This window comes from Amphiura filiformis, chromosome 8 (genome assembly GCF_039555335.1).
Source record: "Amphiura filiformis chromosome 8, Afil_fr2py, whole genome shotgun sequence".
In the NCBI taxonomy this organism is placed as follows: domain Eukaryota; kingdom Metazoa; phylum Echinodermata; class Ophiuroidea; order Amphilepidida; family Amphiuridae; genus Amphiura; species Amphiura filiformis.
Genome location: NC_092635.1, coordinates 47793443 through 47811208, shown reverse-complemented (window position 1 = coordinate 47811208; position 17766 = coordinate 47793443). Strand labels below are relative to the sequence as shown.

Here is a 17766-nt window from a genome sequence, read left to right as displayed (position 1 = left end):
TATTTTTTTATTTCCTTTTTTTTATATAGTTTTTTGACGTAAAATCATAAAATTCTGAGACAAATTTGGAAAAAAAAGTTACTTGGCTCGATACTCGCACTGTTAAAGGCCCATTCAGTGATTTGCTCATCCGGACGATCGTAAAAATCATTAAAATTCAGATTTTGGTATCTTTGTCATTGTCATAGATGTGTTAACATAGCCTGCGAGTGGTTCAGCCGAAAGCTGTGTATTTAACGAATCTGTAATTTAGATACTGACGGTATCTAAATTAGCTACATGTATTTGAATGGGGCTTCAACTTCGTCAGTACTGCTGTTTTCTTCGTTTTTGCCAAATTTGTCATTTCAAAAATACCAAATGACAATTTGAATGACTTATCCTTCACTTTTAAGCAATTTATAAACAATTTTTTTTACACATGCGCTGGGATCATTGAATTGGTCTTTAGGTTTAACACAATTGATATTTGTATTGTGTAAATCAACCGCAATAATAATAATAATAATAATACTTTATTTTTATAAAGCGCATTTACATCAAACAAGATCACAAAGCGCTGAACAATATTAAAACAAAATATAATAGTACAGATAAAATATAAACATCAATAAAAAGTACAGATAACATTATCATAAAAACAAAATAATATGAAAAACAAGATAATCACGAGATAATATAAGATAAAAGAAAAATACAATAACACCAAGATGGGTAATGCAATGAAGGAATGATTAATGAGCAGCAGATGCAGAAACACATTGCACTAACCAACTGGCTAACAGCAAAAAGCAAATGATGTAGGCCCGCCACAACAAATTCACGAGAGTAAAAAACAATCAAAACTGAGCGGGCGTACACCAAGAGCAACAAACAATATGAATGAATAAAAATATATAACTGCGCAAAAAGAAACATAAACTAACACCTAAAATGCAATCTGCACACGAAACAGAAACACGAGAACAAAGGCCACAAAAATTAACTGTGCAGAAAGCAAAAAGAAAAAAAAATTGAAGCAAAATTTACCAACAAAATATATACTATTAGACAAAAACCGTGATGAGAATTGCAAAGGAAGAGGTGAACGAGCAAGAGCAAAACAATAACAACAATGCAATTACCATCGGTCTAATATAATAATAAGCAAATACCACCGGTCTAACATAATAATAAGCAAATACCATCGGTCAAACAGAAAAGCAAAAAACTAAAACAGCTAATAATGTAGGCCCACTACAAAACAATCACGTGAGCAAAACAAAAGAAACAAGTGGGCATACATCAAAAGCAACACAGCAATTATGGGGAAATGATGTAATGCAAAGCAAAAAGAAAATGATACTAATTAACACCGAAAAATGCAGTGTGCACAGGAAATGGAAAACACGAGCGCGAAGACCAAGTAACGAACTGTGCAAAATGCAAAAAACAATGATATACTTTGCTAGGATGCACAACAGCAAGATTCACGAGAGCAAAAATCAAACAAAATGAAAAGTATTATGCATCAAAGCAATAATAGGCCTGTAAAATTACAAAAATCAAATAACATTGTAAAAATTACAAATCAAACAAGCAGGAGAATATAATTATAATACAAAATGATTAGAGTAAAAACGCCAAAAATCAAATATATACACTGAGTAAAAAATATAATTGTCAGAGTCAATTTCAGATGATGTTCGAAAAATGCGTGTGAAGACAATGATGATGACCATAATGCACGGAGTATGTGATGAAGAGTTGTAAAATGTAATGAGATGATAACAATCTTGCACGGAAAATAATTCGCGGAAAAGCAATCCAACAAAATAATATAATATACCAGAGGAGAGGTTACTAGCACATCACCCTGGCATTTGCAGAAAATAACAAAACATTAAATAACACAATGGCGGAAAGGATGGGGTTTCTAGCGTGATTTGAACATTGGTAGAGTTGTTGCAATGCAATGCGAATATCAAATGAGATGTATCTTGGCGAATATCATTGAGATGACGAAAAATAAGGATCACTAGAGGAGAGGTTACAAGCACTTCACTCTAGTGATTATTGCACAGAAAACACATAATATTGGAATGCAGAAACAATATCTCTCGATGACAAAAACGTAGAAATGCAAATATAACGCCATTACGTTGCAAAAATATGATGAACAATGCACGGAAATTAAATCGCGGAAAATATGATATAGGGGAGAGGTTACTAGCACATCACCCTGGAAATTGAAATATATTATAAAACACTAATTAAAACATTGGCGGAACAGATGAGTTTTCAGGCGTGATTTGAACATCGGCACAGTTGTTGCTTGGCGAATATCAGTTGGTAAGCGATTCCAAAGAGATGGTGCGGCATAGGCAAACGCTCTTTCTCCGTAGAACTTCGTGCTCGGACGGCTGGTTTTCAGTAGATTATCACGCGAAGATCTTAATCGTCTTGAAGGAACATAAAGTTGTATGAGATCACAAATGAAGCCAGGTGCCATGGCATTCATAGCCTTGAAGGTGAGCAGAAGGATTTTAAACATAGCTCTATATTCCACAGGAAGCCAATGCAATTGGCGTAGTAAAGGTGTGATATGCTCACGGCGAGATTTGCATAAAACTAAACAGGCTGCGGTGTTTTGCACGCGTTGGATTTTTGCGACTTCGGTATGCGTTAAACCGTACAACAAAGAATTTGCAGAGTCAAGCCTAGATGTTACAAAGGCGTGGACGAGTCTAGCGGCAGTGTTTTCATCCAAATATTGGCGGATCTGGCCGATCTTCCGGATAGCAAACATCGCCGACTTGCAGATATTATTTACGTGGTCACTCATGCACAAAGACGCGTCCATGATGGCACCGAGGTTACGCGCTCTTGGCGATGACAACACTTCAACCTCACCAATGGATAGCTTCGCTTGAACAGGAGATGTGGATGAACTGTTGAAGCGGGAACAAAAATGAATAAGCTCAGTCTTGTCATCATTGAGGACTAGCTTATTAAATGCACACCATGTTTTGATATCAGCAAAACTTTTGGAGAGCTGAATCACGATCCTCAGGGTTGAAAACGAGGTATAACTGAGAGTCATCTGCGTAAAAAACACAGTTGATGCCATGCGACTCAATAACATCCTGGAGTGGCGCACTGTACAGGGTGAACAAAAGTGGCCCAGCTACCGACCCTTGCGGAACACCATAAGATAATGGAAGAGGATCAGATTGCACGTCGTCTATCAGAACCGATTGCGTACGATCAGCCATGTAAGACTCGATCCAGTTTAAAGCTGTACCTTTTATTCCATAGCGTGTACATAGACGGTCTAGCAACATACCATGGTCGATCGTGTCAAAAGCCGCCGAAAAATCTAAAAGGACTAGCATAGCCTCTTTCCGTCGATCAAGAGCAGATAATATATCATTCTGAACACGTAGGATGGCTGTTTCGGTGCTATGATGTTGCCTATATGCAGATTGCGAACGTGCTTGGAGGTTGTTTTCAGATAGATATGATTGCAGTTGTGATATGGCGACCCTCTCAATTACTTTGCCCAAGAAGGGGAGGTTGGAAATTGGACGGTAGTTAGCATATACGTTGTGGTCGAGTCCAGCCTTTTTCAGCAATGGTCGAATTACAGCATGTTTCAGGCTCGATGGAACTACGCCGGTCTTCAGCGACTCGTTCACAATGGTTGTAATTGTTGATAGCAATTCCGGCAGACAGGTTTTAAAAAGCACCACAGGGAGGGGGTCCAAGCTGCAAGATGTGGTGGAGGCAGACTTGATGATCTTGAAAACGTCACCCTCTGTTACTGAAGAAAACTCGGAGAATGAATGAATGCAATCCTTGACAACATTAGGTGTTGCAACGTTACTTGCAAGGGATCCACGGAGTCTTGTTACCTTATCCGCGAAGAAGTTGGCGAAGCTATCACCGAGCGACTTCGGGCAATCATGAGATGGCAGAGCTTGGTCAACTTTAGGATTTGAAAGCTTGTCAACCACACGAAACAGGTCCTTCGAATCTGTTTGACTAATCTGTGTACGATGGTAGTCAGTTTTTGCCTTATACAGGAGATCTTTGTAAAGATCACATTGGTCTTTGAAGTACTCTTTGTCTACAGAGAGTCTAGATTTAAGCCACTTTCGCTCCCGACGACGTTTCTCTTGCTTCGCTTCTCGAAGAGCATCTGAATACCACGGAGCATGTGGTCTAAGCATCACAGTTCGCTTGCGTAGGGGTGCGTGGGTATTTAACACACCAGTCAATGAAGATGAATACTCCTTGACGAGGCTTTCCAAATCAGGAGCCGGAGCAGAGAGCAAAGGTGAAGCACGAATGTCGTCAATAAATGCGTCAGTGTCCACACCTCGAAGTCTGCGAGATTCAACGTGTTTAACACTTAGTCCTGGGCGAGCTATATTGACAAAGCATCTGACGGCATGGTGATCTGATGGTAATCCACGATGGATCGATGGTGAGGAAACTAGATCTTCATCTTTTCTGGATATGATGAGATCTAATGTATGCCCCTTCTTATGAGTCGACCCGACGATATGTTGTTGCAAACCACATAGATCCAACATGTTTAGAAACGCCAACGCGTCACGATCATTGCAATCGTCGACATGGACATTGAAATCACCAGTGATCAGTAACCTGATAGGTGTCGCAATCACTGACTCCAGTAAGGAGGAAAACTCATCAAGAAACATGTTGAAAGTTTGCTTCTTGTTGGCATATCCAGGTCTGTAGATGATCAGGAGACGCACAGAATTTGATTTTGAAGAGACGGTAATAGCAATTTTATGCTGTGTACTTTTGAACACTCGAAAATGATATCTGAATTGAAAATTTAGTTTATATAAAAGTTCTTAGAAAATAAAAATCTGAAAAAACACTTCATTTCGCATTCGTTTTTGAAACTGCCATGGACTTTGAGACATAACATCTGAATATGTTTTGTTGCTAGCCCAAGTCGTCAAAGAGAGAGAGAAGAGGGGGGGGGGCAAACCGACACCGCCTGGCTAATAATTATTTGGTGCAACAGGGACACTAAAATGAATACACGGGATCGATACACGTGAATTGCTATGCACGATTTTGATATCAGACGAAAATCTTCGGATACCGGGTTAGAAAATGATAAATATCTCCCGTAAATGAATTTTTCTCAAGAAACCAGATGTGGTCTCATACACTTGAAAATACGTGTTGAACAGATATGATGGTCGCTAGAATGCGCTTTGAAAATTGGCCGTGCGCTTTGAACTCAGAATCGGACCAAAACTCTAATTTTATATTGCGTTGGTCCTGTATCATGTGTATGGACTACATCTTGTACAGCTGCACTCACTACTACTAGTATAAAAGTCGATGACCATTGACCTCAATGGGGTATACAAGCTTATTCACGCACAACCAAGATCAATTACCCGGCTATTGTGAGTAGCCTTAGTCATGTCCCTCGACTAATTATTCGTCTCAAAGAGCTTCAAAGGTCTGAACCAAATGGCCAATCGTGGCTGTGGATTCAACCTACCATGGCGATTTATGCCATGAAGATATAGGGTCGATGACACTGGGGGGGGTGTAGGGTATGGAGTTGAGAGGATTTTTAAAAGTGGGGACCCCAAAATGACCCCATTGTGTGGGTCAAAAGCACTAGTCCCCAGTTTTTGTGAGAGCATTTTCGTCTCTCAATTTTAAGGAAGCATATATGGGGTAAGAGTGGGGTATGCACAGAATTAATTCTGTGGGCGTTGTCAAATAGAAATAGGGGGCGCTCTATCGACTAGTGGCATGAACATATGCTAGGACGAATGGTTAGCGCGCTGGGACCCGAATTTTGGCCATGTCCCCACTCCTGCGGTTTGGCAAGGGAGAGTGAGAGAGAAAAAGACCTTTTAAAAGTGGGGACCTCAAAAATGACCTCATGAAGTAGTTCACATGTACTATACCAGTCCCCAATTTGTTTGAGAGTATTTTGGTTTCTCGACTTCTTAAGGACCAGGGGGAACTCCCAATTTGGAGGTGACGCGTATGTAGGGCTGTAACCCAAGGACCACATATTTTTATGAGCACATGCTCTGTCACTCAAAGACCCCATATATTTCCTTTCGATCTGTCACCCAAAGATTTCCATTTGAACATTAACAAGTCATCTATCACTGATTTTGTTACTTCTTTGGATATAACAAAGCCATTTAGAACTAGAAATTCAATTTTCGAGGCTTCATTTGGCTCTCACCCAAAGACTCCATTTTAAAAGAGGTCATAATTTATTCTCACCCAATGCCCCCCGAATTTAGATCCAAACGGTCCGTCTCTCACCTAATGACCCCATAATGGTGTACATTTTGCGCTCACCGAATGTCCCCAAGCGTAATGCAATATATTATTTGCCGGGATTATTTGCTTCAAATATTTGGGCAAAAAGTGATATTTTCTCTTTAAATCGCACGATTTTGTGGTAATAGAATAGAAATAAATGGTGCAGCATTATCCTTTACACGCAAATATTGTATCCTCGGCAGTAAAAACGTTTGAATAATGGGTTCGGCTGCGCCTCATCCATCAGGCGACGAAAACTACGGGAGGACGGACCTTTCAAGTTGGGTCGGTCGGGCTTTTTATTTTTATTTTTTTTTTAGAAATGACCCAAAAAATCACCATCATCTGTAAATAATTTGCAATTTGAGAAAATCAAATAAACAAAAATTGGTTCGGCATTCATTTTGTACAGGAAAAATGTATTTCCCAATTTGTTCAAAACCTGGGTCGGTCGGGCCCGTAGACAGTGACGCCGAGAGCCATTACAGGTCCGGGGCAATGTGAACGTACTTTGATCAGTGATGACGGTGCAGGACCATAAGTATGTGCGTGCGGGTGGGGGAGGGGGTAGGGGGAGCAGGGGTGTAAATTTCTTTGTGACATGGGGGCGGGAGGTTGGTGTAAAATCCTTGAACATATGTTGAAGCGGAGCGAAAGTAGCATGTTTAGCTGCCAATAATCAAATATGAACATTGAAGGAGACAAATGCGCGTTAAGCGCGCACAAACTTGCAATTTGAAAGTGGCATTTTGCTCCCTTAATAACTTCCATGCAAAGTGCCAAAATTTGCCAATTTGAAGCTAAAATGATCCAAGTATGAACCGTTGACCTGGTCAAATACGCGCGAAGCGCGCGAAAATGTGCAATTCAAATTAGCGACTTTTGCTCCCATATTGAACTTATTGAAACAAACTCCGTGCGGATGGCGGGAAAATTGCCAATTTTAAGGCAAATTGTCAAATAATAGGGCACAATGCACGCGAATCGCGCGAAAAGATGTACTTTGTGTTCCCACGATTAAGTTGCATTCCTCCGATTTCTCGAAGATTTCATTACTGTAAAAGTAGACATTTTCGCGAGGTTTTTATTTTCGCGAATTTCGCAAGTGGACATAAAATCGCGAAAATAAAAACTCGCCAAAAACAACCTTTTGCATTAGGTTTCTATTGTATCAATACCTAAATTTAATTCTCCCGCAATTGACAAAATCTTCAAAATCGCAAAAATATCTTCTCGCGAAAATATTGACTTTTACAGAGGATGATCATGTTGCCAAAAGCAAAGAGTAAATTCAAGTGAAACTTACTTATTAGATTGTGTACTTCAATGGCTATCTTGGTTTTTTTAATGCACGTCTCCTTTCTTTGTTTTTTACGGGCCCGCTACTTTTGTTTGGTTTTTTATGGGCCGTAAAAGAGCAAAGAAAACAGACCTTATAATAGACCCGTAAAGGCAAAGAAAATATAGACAGTATGGAAGTGGGCCCGTAAAGAGCAAAGAAAAGATACCATAGGCCCGTAAAGGAAATGAAAGAGACCTTAGTGAGTATGTAAACAAGCTTAATAAGCAAAGAAAAGATACCTTAATGGACCCATAAAAAGAAAAAAGAGACCTCGGAGAGCCCGTAAAAAGCAAAGAAGAGATACCTTAGGCCTAATGAACAAGAAAAGAGACCTTTATTGTGATCATTGTTGGTGAGCCTTCACAGTGCAGATTTGCTGATGAAATAATCAGCAAACTCTCAGTTTACTGGCAGAAAGTTCTCAAGTTCTCAAGGGTAGTAGGGACAGGTTCATTAAGTTATGCAATGATCATGCTAAAAAGTAAAGTTCAACAAACTTATTGACTGCCCCTCGATCATGCGCTTCAAAGCCCACTCGCAGCTCACAAACACAAGATAGATTTTCAAGAAGACGATTATTAGGGACGTGATTAGATTTTCACTTCTGTAGTTCACCTCTGGACAGATCCCCAAAGTGTGAAGATAGCAAAAATATATTCACCTTATCTCAAATGTGCTATTTGCAAATCAAAACTGACATAGATACAACAACAGAGGGCGCATTTAATATGTTACAACCCTGTGTTACCAGAGCGTTTACCAAGGTGGTTGAAAATTATTTAGCTTTCTGGGTTGTTAGGATGAGCAAATTTTATTCTTTAATCGGAGCAGCCAGCATATAGAAAAATTTTCGATTAATCTTGCTATCTCTTATTATGTAAAGAACAACAGGTGAAAAAAACCTACTAAAATCGAAGATATTCAACATGATTCCTTTATTTTTAATACAAATGGTATAGGTCTAACATAGCTCAACCCTGTTATAGGTCTACAAAGTTGCAAAATCGCGCCAGATTCCATACTTTTATTCTCGAAATATTTTGAATTATGTAACAATACCTCAATTTTGGCGTGAGATTTTCTTGACTACTTTTAACCATAAATCAGTCCATACGCCATTGTGTTTATGCTAATGTCATTACATAATCAAGTATTCAAAATCGCTAATGCATATTGTTTTGAAAGACAAAAGTAAAAACTTGTATTTATCGTAAGTAACAGTCATCAAAGTCATACATGAGCGATCTACACCATAGTTTTGGGAACCTATATTTAATCCAAGTACAGAATTAAAGAAGTTCCAATTTCCGAATTTATTCCACTTTTGTACCATACGTCACCAATTTAGTTTAGTTAGCGCGCATTTGTACCATAAATTGATTTTGTCATCATTATGTGCTTCACTATACTTTCCAACCCCAGTTCCCCAACGTTAACAAGAAATCTACGCCACTGACCATAGGGTAGGGTGGCAAGTCCCCTACCCTGCTCAATCGACAGAAATGTTGTGACAAAATTTACGATTTGCATCTTCCTTTTGGTCTATTTTAGACCCAAAATGCAGCCAATTTTGGAATATTTAGTATTAAAGTGCCAAATTGCCACGCGCATCGTGCACATTTATCTCGGCAAACCCATTCTGTGAGTATCTGCGAGACGCCCCGTTGAAAAAAAGGTCCTTCTTTTTTTCATCTCAAACTTGAACACGATCACGAATTTGAAAAATGAGAGTTATAATTCCATCCTTTCTATTATCTAAATCATAATATGAAGCCTGAAATAAGTATAAAACTCGTGAGCTGGATCAAAATACCGGGACTAAATTAACCAAAGGTAGTTGTAAAAGGCCTATGCATTTTCATCTGGCACGATTTGATTTTAGGACAATTGTCCTCAATTGTGTTCATTTAGGACAATTGTGTTCATTTTAGCATCGAAATTGCACTTGCGCATTTGTCCCAGTAATGTTCTTTTAGTAGCAGATGCCCACTGGTTCGGTGACTCCGGTACATCCCCCTTTAATTTTAGCACTGAAATAGCAAATTTTCGCACATTTGTATCAACATTCTGTGCGTTTTTCTGGTGAAGGAGTTCTGAGGACAGCTTTGATTACAGTGTGGGGGAGGGAAGTCTTCTATCCGAAGATGCATGCACGTATTTTGGGGGGGCTTTGGAAGAAGTGGCAGCGGAAGAAGAAGGGCGCCAAACGAAGGGGCGGTGGAAGAAGAAGGATCGGCAAAAAGAATTAGTAAAGAAAAAAGGTCGGAAAAAATTTGAAAAGTATCAAATATTTTGAAAAAGTGGTACTATACAACAAAATGTGTTGCTTTTAGGACGCTAGCGCTTATAATCCTTTTTTTTTTTGCTCTTCACTTTTTCAAACCACCGAAAAAAAAATTGGGTCAACCTTTTCGGGCTGTTGAGGAAGGGTGGCTAAATTGAATTTCCCTCAGCCCCCCGGGGTAGGAGCGGCCACGGTACGCCACTGAAGATGGGTGGCAATCATGTTGCGCAGGGGCCAGCAAAGGGTAAATCCGGCCATGATATACCAGCAAAATTTATTTCTCGACAACCACCTCCCCCCTTCCGAGAAAATCGTCTATAGCGACGGCCCTGATTGAGTGGCGTCTCCTCGGTCACACCCAGCACGGGTCATGTAGCGCTACAGACAAAACTTGAATAGTAGATACTCTTAAAATATTCAACTTTTACATACATTTTGGCAACATGTTCTCAACGGCACATAATAGTTGAATCATTTTCTTACGATCCGTGACCATTCATAGCATACCTTTGTTTCTCTGTGGATTTAACTAGATGGACATATTCTAAGAAAAAATAGCTCCTATGTCCCTCCCAAAAATGGCGGGAAAATCTATTTATAGCTCATTTTTCAAAATGGCCGCCGATGACATTTTGAAAAACATGAATATCTATATACCATGTTCTGGATAGGCTACAATGACAAATAATATGCCGTTTTCCACTATCTTTAGCATGCCCAACCTTTTAAGATAAAATTCAAAGTGTTGAGAGGTCATCTTGACCCCTAAATCTAAGATGGCCGCCAGTTCCATATTGAAAAACATGAAAATCGATATATCATGAAGTGGATAGGCTATAATAACAAACAATGTGTCGTTTTCAACTAAATTTGGCATGCAAACCCGTTTAAGATCATATTCAAAGAGTTTGGGGTCACATTGATCCCTAAATCCACAATATCCAACAGCGCCATATTGACAAAAACATGAAAATCTATATACCATGAAGTGGATAGGCTATACTGACAAACAATGTGTCGTTTTCAACTATTTTTGGCATGCCAACTCTTTTTTTGTCATATTCAAAGTGTTTGGGGGTCATCTTGAACCCTAAATCCAAGATGGCCGCCAGCGTTATATTGAAAAACATGAAAATCGATATATCATGAAGTGGATTGACTATAATAACCAACAATGTGTCGTTTTCAACTATTTTTGGCGTGCAAAACCATTTAAGATCATATTCAAAGCGTTTGGGGTCACCTTGACTCCTAAATCCAAGATGGCCGCCAGCACCATATTGACAAAAACATGAAGTGGATAGGCTATACTGACAAATATTCCACTATTTTTGGCATGCCAAAAATTGTCATGTCGTATTCAAAGTGTTTGGGGGCATCTTGACCCCTAAATCCAAGATGACTGTCTAAGCCATGTCGAAAAACATGAACATCGATATTTAAGATGTGACACACATGAGGCCAATGCTTATTTTTACTCAATTACTTACGTCGTATACTATAGATTTTGAAAGTGTTACCTTTGTTCTTTCAGGGAAGTTGCACGTTAAGAGCATGTGATGGAGAACAGAACAGACACTGAAGAGCTACAGAGCAACCAAGAGACTGATAAACTAGAATACATGCTGAAAGATCATTGCCCTGTAAAAGACAGTTTAGAAAAAGTAGAGAAATGGGAGAACATTAAGGACAAATTTTTACAATGGAAGGGCCTTGATAAATTTCAATATGTCAATACAACAGTGGAATGGGATAAAGGACCTAAGGGTTATCATATGCATGCTACTTGTTGTACCACAATGTCTAACACACACGCTCACTGCCAAGCCACAAAACGCAAGCACAAATCTCAATCAAGCCAAAAAAAAGGCTGGGATGTCCGGTCAGTAATCATCTTTCTCAGAACCTACTCCCAAGAAACTTCGTTCAAGTATAGGTTTTCTGCATGATTAGGCATTGTGCGTCCACAAAAGTCTGGTAACCGGGACAAAAACACTTTTGTTACTTTTGACACAAGATGCATGGAGAAGGTTCAGGGCACACACTATCTACATTGCAGATGAAGATACAAGAGAGCGGTTAGACACGTTTATAACGTCAATCCCAGAGAGGCAAACAGCCTTTGGCTTGGAAATCAGATACCACCGTCATTGCTGGCGTCAATATGTCAGCAATCAAGCGAGAGATAATCTCAGTGAAAATGCAGAGCATCTACAGCATGTTAACCTTCGGGAGGCTCAAGCTTTGTTCTTTCAACATATCGAACAAGTCATATTTAAAGATCGTGAAATACGCACCCTTGAAGGACTGCTCCAAGATTACATTCGCATTACTTCAAACTACGGGCACTTTTCCCAAGTAAGGTCCAGCTAGCTCAAGGAACTTCTGATCAAAGAATTTGGAAAAGTCATAGGATTTCACGAACGTATTCAGAAGAATGTTAGTGAGCTTGTGTATGATACAAGAGCTGCCGGTACATACAACGAGGCCGCGCTGTTATCACTAGGAGTAACGGATAACCAGTTGGTCAACAATGTCGCAACACGAGAACAGGTCATCAAAAGAACCACTATTCCTTGGCCCCGTACATACATGAGTTGGAGCAAGTTGAAAACTTTAGTGAGCTCCTACTAAAGCTCATTAACTGGTTGAAAAAACCTAACACAGGTTCAGCTGATGACAACCCAAAGGTCTGATCAATTTCGTCAATCTATCTTAGAGAGCAATCGTTATTTACGACAGGGGTTGGCATTTTGAAGGGGGACCCGATTTGTTTTATCTTGGGGGGGGGGGCGGTCGAAAATATTTGTGGAACCAGGAGGGGGATTGTTAAGTTTTAAATGGAGAAATTCGTGAAAACATGCCAAAGTGTATTTCAACATCTTTAAATATCGATATGTTGAACAAAGGCGGAATTTGAAAATTTGCTTTCCCCCTCGCGTCCACTCAAAATTGTCAGATTCCCCCTTTTAAACTTAACAATCACCCCTCCTGGTTCAACAAACAATTTTGCGTTTCCACCTCAAGATCAAATAAAGAATTCGGGTTCCACCTCTAAATGCCCATTCCCCTGTCGTAAATAACAATCTCTCCCTAAGATTGACGCAATTGATCGGACCTTTGGGTTGTCATCAGTTAGACCTGTGTTAGGTTTTTCAGCAACCAAGTAATGTTTAGTATGAGCTCACTCACATGTTTTCAGCAACTTTTGCATTGGACCTCACATCTTAAATATCCAGTTTTTCGACATGGCCAGTCATCTATGTATCGGAAGTCAGATGCATCCCCAAACACTTTGAATATACATGTTTTTCAGTTCCTTGAGGTAGCTGGATCCACTTCATGTTTTTGTCAAATGGTGCTGGCGGCTAATCTTGGATTTAGGGGGTCAAGGTGACCCCGATCTTTGAATATGATCCTAAATTGTTGTATGTCCAAAATAGTTGAAAAACGACACATGATCCTATCCATGTTTTTGAATATGATCTAAATGATTTAGGGTTCATGCCAAAGACTTTAATATGAATGTTATTTGGCGTCATCTAAAACCGATTTTCATTATATGCCTATCCAACATGGTAGATATGTTTATTTGTCATGTGGAAAACAATAGTTTGTCAGATTGCCACTGTCATGGTATCATGCAGGAAAGTTTTTGGGAGGAGGTCCTGAGAAAATATGGCGCTTGGCAGCCTTTTTTTTTTTTTGATTTCAGATTTGTGCTTTTTGTGGAGTGAGCGTGTGTGACCCCAAACTCTTTGAATATGATCTTAAACGGTTTGCATGCCAAATATATTGAAAAAACATTGTTTGTTATTATATCTCCCATCCACTTCACGATATGTCGATTTTCATGATTTTCAATATGCATACTAGCGGCCATCTTGGATTTAGGGTCAAGATGACCTCATCAATGCACTTAATGTGAAACTTATTTAAAAGGTAAAAGCATGCTCAAAAGATAATAGAAAAACATATTATTTGTCATTATCTATCCAGAACATGGTATATAGATTTTCATGTTTTTGGAAAAATGTCACCGGCGGCCATTTTGAAAAATTAGCTATAAATAGATTTTTCGCCATTTTTGGGAGGGACATAGGAGCTATTTTTTCTTAGAATATGTCCATCTAGTCAAATCCATAGAGAAACAAAGGTATGCTATGAATGGTCACGGATCGTAAGAAAATGATTCAACTAATAAACAAATTTTATTCTTGACCATGTTTACCCAGATCAACCAGCGGATAATAACTATTGCTACGAGCAGAGTACGAGCTAAAAATCACCAATGGTGTCCTAAAACAACAGAGCCTAATTAGATAAAGCCTAATTGATTAGATGATAAGATACTATCTTAAAGTATATATATTTTGATATACGTTAAAAGATTTGCCCTCATAGTTTTACATTTGCTTGCAAAAACATGGTAACTATATATATAAGTAATAAATACATTTAAAAATACAAATACCTACATTAAACTGAAGCTTAAAGACAGTTAATCATATATGCTTAAGTCTAAATAGCACTGCGCTAGTCCGAATCTGTAAACCACTGCGCTAGTCCGAAATTGTGAACCACTGCGCTAGTCCGAATCTGGGAAACACTGAGCTAGTCCGAATATTCGGACTACCGCAGTGTATCTCTGATTCGGACTAGCGCAGTGGTTTACAGATTAGGACTAGCGCAGTGGTTTTCAATTTCGGACTAGCGCATTGCTTTTCAGTTTAGGACTAGCGCTATGGTTTTCAGTTTCGGACTAGAGCCGTGTTTTTCAGATTCGGACTAGCGCAGTGTCGGACTGAAGGAGTATTTTCCAGATTCGGACTAGCGCAGTGTATTTCAGATTCGGACTAGCGGCGTGTCGGATTGAAAAGTGCTTTTCAGATTCGGACTAGCGGCGTGTTTTTAAAATTATATAACCACGCCGCTAGTCCGAATTTTTGTCGGACTAGCGGCGGTTTTCAAAATTAAATTTCGGACTAGCGGCGTGTCGGACTGTTGCAGTGGTTTTCATTTTCGGACTAGCGCATGCTTTTTTTCGGACTAGCGCAGTGCTTTTCATTTTCGGACTGACGCACCTCTAAGTATAGGGAATTTGTGTTGTCGGACTAGCGGCGTGTCGGACCAGCGGCGTGTCGGACTAGCGGCGTGTCGGACTAACGCCATGTACCCATACACATAATCATGCATAACTCGCAAACGCAAAATCGGAATCAACTGAAATTTTGGAAATAAGCTTTTTTCGTGGATATCTACTGAAAAATGTCATAAAAAGAGGATGCTAGGATCACGAAATCCTCCTTTAACAAGATTAATTAAAACGAAATATAAATTAAACCACCATTATAACTGGCTGTTTTGTGTAGTGGTGCCAATTTGTGCTTGGTTTTAACGAGTGTTGTCATTATAGTTTTTTAACTAAAGCCTAACATATAATTCCTGTTTCCTACATACCATTATTACGAGGGTCATTTCAACTAAATAGTATTTAATACGTCAGGTGGTATGCATTGCTGACGTATAACAGTATTTTTTGTTATTTGAGCAACAATCAACTCAAAAGCAGTACCGTTATGTAAATTCACACAATGGAACCAGGTTAATTCTTAAACAAGTTACTGCTTGTAGGTATAATAATCGGATGATGGGAAAGGTAAGTTTATGTTTATATGTTTGTAATTTTAGTGATATTTGTGGCCCTATCGTTTTTACTATTATCTTTACCGAATTACTACTTTTTTGCCTTTTCATTTTCAGATGCAAACATGTTTTAATTTCCAATTATTGAGTGAGTGAGAAATATCTAGACAGACAATTTACATGGTTTAGACGTAAAAGGTGGTACTACACCCATTGAAAAATTGTGTGACTAATTTTGCATTTTTTCAAAAAATAACTACACACTGACAACAAAAGTTATGTATATTATAGGGGCAAGGAATCCAATTACTTCACCGAAATGTCAGTGATTCAAGACAAGCGGTTCATTATAAATGTTAAGAAATGAGGTACATTCTAGCGGTACCTCTTTTCTTATCATATATCGTACCTCTTGTCTTGATTCACTGAAATTCCAGTGTAGTAACTGGAGTCCTTGGCCCTATAATATACATAACTTTTGTTACTAGTGTGTTATTATTTTTTGAGAAAAATGCAAAAATAGTCACAAATTTATCAAGGAATGTAGTACCACCTTAATTTGCAAATCACAATTATTAAGTGATCCCAGCGAAAGTGCAAAAACAAATTATTTATGAATTGCCTAAAAGTCATAAAAATTGTATTTTGTAAAAAAGGTATTTTGAAAAAAAAAATGGCAAAAAATGAGTAAAACAGCAGTATTGTCAAAGTTGAAGCCCCATTCAAATACATGTAGATGTAGCTAATTTATATACTGTCAGTATATAAATTACAGATTTTATGTAAATGCCTTATTTTGTCTTAAATACAAAGCTTTTGGCTGAACCACTAGCAGGCTATGTTAGCACATCTATGGCAATGACAAAGGTACCAAAATCTGAATTTTGAGTAGAAAAACTACCACGGTTTGCCATTGTTACTTCCAAGAATCATGAGTATCCTTTCGGCCACTATACAACACAAAGGACGCATCCAGTGGATTCGTTTGATGCAAATACAAATACCCAGTGTGTTCAAATTCTTGAGTACCATAGGCCTACCATAATAAGTACAAACATTCCCCACGTAAGACTTTATGTGACCGTTACCACGAACATAAGGTTAACGTCCATATGCATGGAAATCTTAGAATAATTTCACAAGACCCTCCCGATGAGCAACACATTAGAGAATGAATTTGGAGAAAACCTTCTGATAAATACAAACACTCGCTGAGCAGCAAGACCTTCCCTCTAAGCTTTTAATCCGATAAGCTGATTATCTATTTGTTTTCATGAATTGGAAGACATTCTTTGATGTATTACTGAGCTCAATCATCTGAAATTACTGGAGCGTGAGCCACCCAGGCTGGTGGCTCAGCATAGTATCATTAACAGAAGGTTTTCTCCAAATTCATTTCCTAATGAATGAAAATCACAGATTGTACTCTCACGGGATACTTTGTTTCACGGTCATACACCAATAAGCAATCACTACGGCTACAAAGAATCGGAATCCAATCATGCAGTATAAAAAGAACTCGAAGCAGCGATCTGTATACTTCCATTCTGGAATTTTTGTCTGACGCACAGTGTCATCGCCCCGATATCTTCATGGCAGAAATCGCCATGGTAGGTTGAATCCACCGCCACGCATGGCCATTTTGTTCCGACCTGTTTAATAGTCTTGAGACGCATAATGGGCCGAAGGACATCTGACTAAGGCTACTGACAATAGCCCGGTGACTGACCTCGCTAGTGTGTGAGTGACCATGGTACGCCATATGTCATCTGCTTTTAGACTACCTCCACGATTGGCCTATACACTGCGCTATATAGTCGGCACATATAAAATCAGAAATATTGTCAGTTTTTGAGTTCAAGACGCAAGCTTCTTTCTCACGACGCTAGCTAACGAATATCATATCTATTCAAAACATATATTCAAGTAGACGAAATCATTTACGGGAGATATTCATCATTTTCTACCCCGGTATCCAAAGATTTTCGTCTCATATCAAACTCGTACATAGCACATTCACGTGTATCGATCCCGGATATTGATTTTAGTATCTCTGATGCACCAAGTAATTATTAGCCAGGCGATGTCGGTGTGTGACGCTGATTGCGCCAACTTGAATGTTGAAGAGGACATAAAAATGTCTCTCTATTGTAAAATATTGTCAAGGTTG

At 38.9% G+C, this 17766-nt stretch overlaps 1 protein-coding gene across 1 annotated transcript; it reads right to left on the bottom strand.

Moving 5' to 3' along the window:
* Positions 1-3014: 3014 nt before the first annotated feature.
* Positions 3015-4706, bottom strand: LOC140159588 (uncharacterized). The gene has a single exon (XM_072183081.1). The coding sequence runs from the start codon at positions 4704-4706 to the stop codon at positions 3015-3017; it is 1692 nt and encodes a 563-aa protein (XP_072039182.1).
* Positions 4707-17766: the final 13060 nt, after the last annotated feature.

Bases quoted from the DNA above. Each gene is read 5' to 3' on its own strand.
- LOC140159588 (XM_072183081.1), bottom strand. From the start codon at position 4,706: ATGTTTCTTGATGAGTTTTCCTCCTTACTGGAGTCAGTGATTGCGACA.